The 3,956-nt window shown below is 37.6% G+C and overlaps 1 protein-coding gene across 3 annotated transcripts; it reads left to right on the forward strand.

The window, feature by feature from the left end:
* The first annotated feature begins 395 nt into the window (after positions 1-395).
* LOC112277190 (uncharacterized) lies at positions 396-3,052 on the forward strand. Of its 3 annotated transcripts, none has more exons than XM_090247557.1 (6): positions 396-957; positions 1,091-1,174; positions 1,410-1,499; positions 1,847-1,909; positions 2,353-2,442; positions 2,719-3,052. In XM_090247557.1, the coding sequence occupies exons 1-5, from the start codon at positions 544-546 to the stop codon at positions 2,413-2,415; spliced, it is 714 nt and encodes a 237-aa protein (XP_090103683.1). In that variant the 5' UTR covers positions 396-543; the 3' UTR covers positions 2,416-2,442; positions 2,719-3,052. The 3 variants fall into 3 exon arrangements, with proteins under 3 accessions (XP_090103683.1, XP_090103682.1, XP_024365019.1); XM_090247556.1 differs by having other exon boundaries at positions 2,790-3,052; XM_024509251.3 differs by lacking the exons at positions 2,353-2,442; positions 2,719-3,052 and having other exon boundaries at positions 1,847-2,192.
* The last annotated feature ends 904 nt before the right edge of the window (positions 3,053-3,956 follow it).

A 3,956-nucleotide genomic window follows, 5' to 3' on the forward strand; every position in this document is an offset into this window, starting at 1 on the left:
ACAAAAAAAAAAAAAAAAAAAAAAAAAAAAAAAAATGTTTGAAGCAAGAGGGATGGTTGAAAAGTGAGATAGAGAGGCAGCCCCTGAAGAAAATTCAGCTGCCGGCCTGCCTGCCTCCTGGTTCCCCTACGTTCCCTCACTCCGTTCCCATAGATCCGATCGGCGGTTGAGATTGCATCTGAGTGGCAGCAGCCATCCGACGGCGAAAAATTGCGGAGCTAGTCGATTGAATAAAGAGGTTTCTGCGACAGAATTCCACGAGGCTGGGCACTGGGCACTCGTGCGCCATGACGGGGAACACTGGGAACACTCGCAATTGAAGCGTCAAGCCTTCGGGGATTTTAGGGTTAGGGTTTAAGGAGTTGTGTAGTTCCGGAGAGACCGATTGCTCCGATGGAGTTCGGTACTGTGGAGGTTTAGTGCATGCGCTTCTGGGAATGGTGAATGATGGTGTAGATCGCATATCCTCTGGTTTGCGTGAGGAAAATTTATTCTCTTTATTGTTCATGTGGGGTTTTAGCAAAATTTTGAACGGTGATAAAAATGAATCGAGTGTGGAGTCGCAATGCGGTTTCCATCTGGCGAAATTTTCTGGTTCGAAATGGAGGATCATGTGGGTACAGTAGCTTGTCGTCTGAGGTAGGATTAGGAGCTTCTGAATCTCAGCAGAGTGTAGTGCAAAAGCAAGTTAGGGAGAAAGTGAGGGAGCGGGTAATCCCCCCGGGCGGTCTTCTTGCTCTGAATACTCTCGCAGATAATCCTGGTTCCCGTCACCAGAAGACGAGGTTAGGAAGAGGAATTGGATCTGGGAAGGGCAAAACTGCCGGCCGTGGGCACAAGGGACAGAAGGCACGGAATGGCCGGAGCCCCCGATTGGGGTTCGAGGGAGGGCAGACGCCGTTGCGGTTGAGAATTCCCAAGAGAGGTTTCACGAACAATTTCATGAACACATTTCAGGTTGGTGGACTTTCTGAGACTTGAACTGTTATTCCGGTCGCAGGATTCTATTTTGCGCGTCTGATCCATCATTTTTTTTCTGCTTGAAAGTGTTCAAGAGAGGCAGAATCAACCTTACTATTTGCTCTTGCAGGAGGTCAATTTGACGACCATTGCGGAGCTTGCGAAGGAAGGTCGTATTGACACCTCTCAGCTTATCACCATGAAAGCATTGAAGGTAAGCATCATGGGACTCGAGTGCAAAATTTCTGAAAAGTATAAATGCTCTCATTTAGTGGGATTCTTGGGTTGATAGTGTGCCAACTACAAGAGGTCCGTTCTTGTGGATTTTTCGAATCGTATGCTTGTGTGTTCTGTGCAATCCGATTAATTGGAGCCAAATCTCTACATTAATGAAGGTATGTTTTGAATCTCTGAGCATTGACCTGGAACGCAATCACGTATGTGTGCAGGATGCAGGTGCCCTAGGGAAGAAAATGAAGGACGGCGTGAAGTTGTTAGGTCGAGGAGCTGAAAAATTCTCTCTTCCTCTTCAAATTGAGGTCATATTCTTTGATTCACCCAGTTTTTCCACTACTAGTTTCGGAAGTTCAATGTGTGAGGTTATGTAGTTTGCCATACAATTGAATATTGGCAAAACTGGTGGAAGGTTATGGCCAGACTATCGATTGTGTCATCTTTTAAAATGTGTATAGATTACTTGCTTAAGCTCTATCAGTTGTTTCTCCGTCTTTGCGTGTCATGAATTTACCCTCCAATTCATGTATAGTCCATCTTCAAATTTTGATCGAACTTTGTGCGCATGACGGGCAAATCATTGAAGTTTTCAGTTTATCTTTCTGTATTGTAATGTAGAGTCTATTGACCTCATCTAATTGGCATCTAACAGGTGAGCAGAGTATCCGAGCGTGCCAAAGCAGCCATTGAAGCAGCAGGAGGAAGTGTCAAAAAGGTGCATTACAATCATCTAGGTCTTAAAGCGCTACTTACTCCTGAATGGTTTGAAAAGAAGGGTCGACTCCTTCCAAAGCCTGCTCGCCCAGCCCCGAGGCTCCGTGAGAGAGTTGATGCTATTGGGCGCCTGCCATCACCAGCTACTCCCCTTCCCAGCGCAGAAGCCGCAGTGTCCAATTGAGAGTTCATTGTCAACCTTGCCTTTGACACCATAGCACATGAATACAGAAGCACAAATTTGTTATCATGCAATAAAGCTTATGTTATTTTATTTTTTTCAATTCTTCGTTTCGATGAGCAAAATTTGTTGGTGATGTGAGATTCTCGTTCAATTCTTTCTAATGACAATTGAATTACACTGGATCTCTGATAACGTGTAACTTGCACTTTTCATCAACGTTGTTGATGGAAAGTTTAACAATTGCTCACTTCTGTGCTTAGGGTGGATTTACACTAGGACTTGAGGGCAATGATGTACAAAATCCATTGTTCTTCAAGGAATAGAGAATGCGGTTGATCACAAGTCCCAAGGTTTCATCTAACTCCTACAATCATACTTAAATGTTATACCCATAATTTATGTGTGAATGCGTCGAAAATTTTATTAATGTATTATCAAATGCTAAATATATAGATGTGTTCCTTTTCTTTTCTTTTCTTTTCCTGAAAAGCCACTATTGACATTGACATGTGAAAATCAAGTTTTTTTGGCCTTGACTTTGAATGCAAACTCATCTTTAAATTTTAAATATTTTTCATTAGTCACATGCATGCCAACATTTAATTCATTCGTTATTTACATTGCAGTTACTGTGGAGGGACCTGTCCTTAATCACTTGTACTGTAAAATCACATTCTTAAATGACTTGTTGACACAGGTCAAATACTTCCGTTCAACGCGATTAAAGCTTTTCTTGTTGGTCATGCATTTTTACTGTAAAAAGCAATAAATCAAACTCTCAGGAACCCAAATTCATTTCCCTTGGCATTACAATCTTTGCATCAAAAGTTCAATTCCTTTTCTGGGAAAAGCCACAAATTATATGTTTTGCAACATGAAAGTTGTTGAATGTTTGCATATGCATAACTATTACAAAATGTTATTATTGTTATGTAATGAAAAGATGTACCTATTGGCCAATTTTGATATATATATATATACACAACTCCTTTTATTATCAAAAAAAATCATCATTTTATATAACAAAAGTATTTGATTTAAAAAGTTTTAAAAGCACTTGATAATACGAATAAGTGCAAAAAAAATGATGGTTATTTAGCTTTTTGAATATTGAATGGTTTATTAAATTTTCCCTCAAAAACTCACCATGTATACTTATATATCTATATAATAAGAAAGCTTAGGTATAAGACAAAGAAACAAAGAAGACATTTCATTGACTAAAATCAAAAAAATTGTTAATCAATAGAAATCACTGTATAACTTGCAAAAAGACCTTCAGTTTATTATTTGTCAACTTTTCTGGGCCCAACAACATGGGTTTCAACCAATATATTTAAGGAAGCAAGAAAAGAGTCTCCATTTGAGTCACTTGCACATAGATTCCTTAAAAGTATATATCAAAAATAGAAACCAAAGAAGAAGAAAATATAAATTCTGACATTGAAAAATCTATTTATGCTACTTTGACATCATCAAATTTGGACATGTATCTATTATTACTTTTATTTAGACTTGGATGTGAGTATGTTATTATTACAACATCTAAATAGACTTTTAATTTCCAATATGAGTATAATATTTTTACTTTATTATATATATATATATATATATATATATATAATTTTATTGTGAGGATATTGATTTTACAAGCCATTCCTTTTCAAGAATTTGGAACATAAATTTAAAAAGAAAATGCAAATCTATTTATCACTAAAAACCAAGATAAGTCTTTGTTTATGCTATCAAATACAACAACCATATACTTTAGATATAACTAAAAAAACATACAAATGCATCGTAATACTATAACGTTTTAGCAATAATTATAATAATTTCTTAAAATATACAATAAAAGTAAAAA

The sequence above is a fragment of the Physcomitrium patens genome, chromosome 25 (assembly GCF_059467195.1).
Source record: "Physcomitrium patens ecotype Gransden chromosome 25, ASM5946719v1, whole genome shotgun sequence".
Taxonomy (NCBI): Eukaryota; Viridiplantae; Streptophyta; class Bryopsida; order Funariales; family Funariaceae; genus Physcomitrium; species Physcomitrium patens.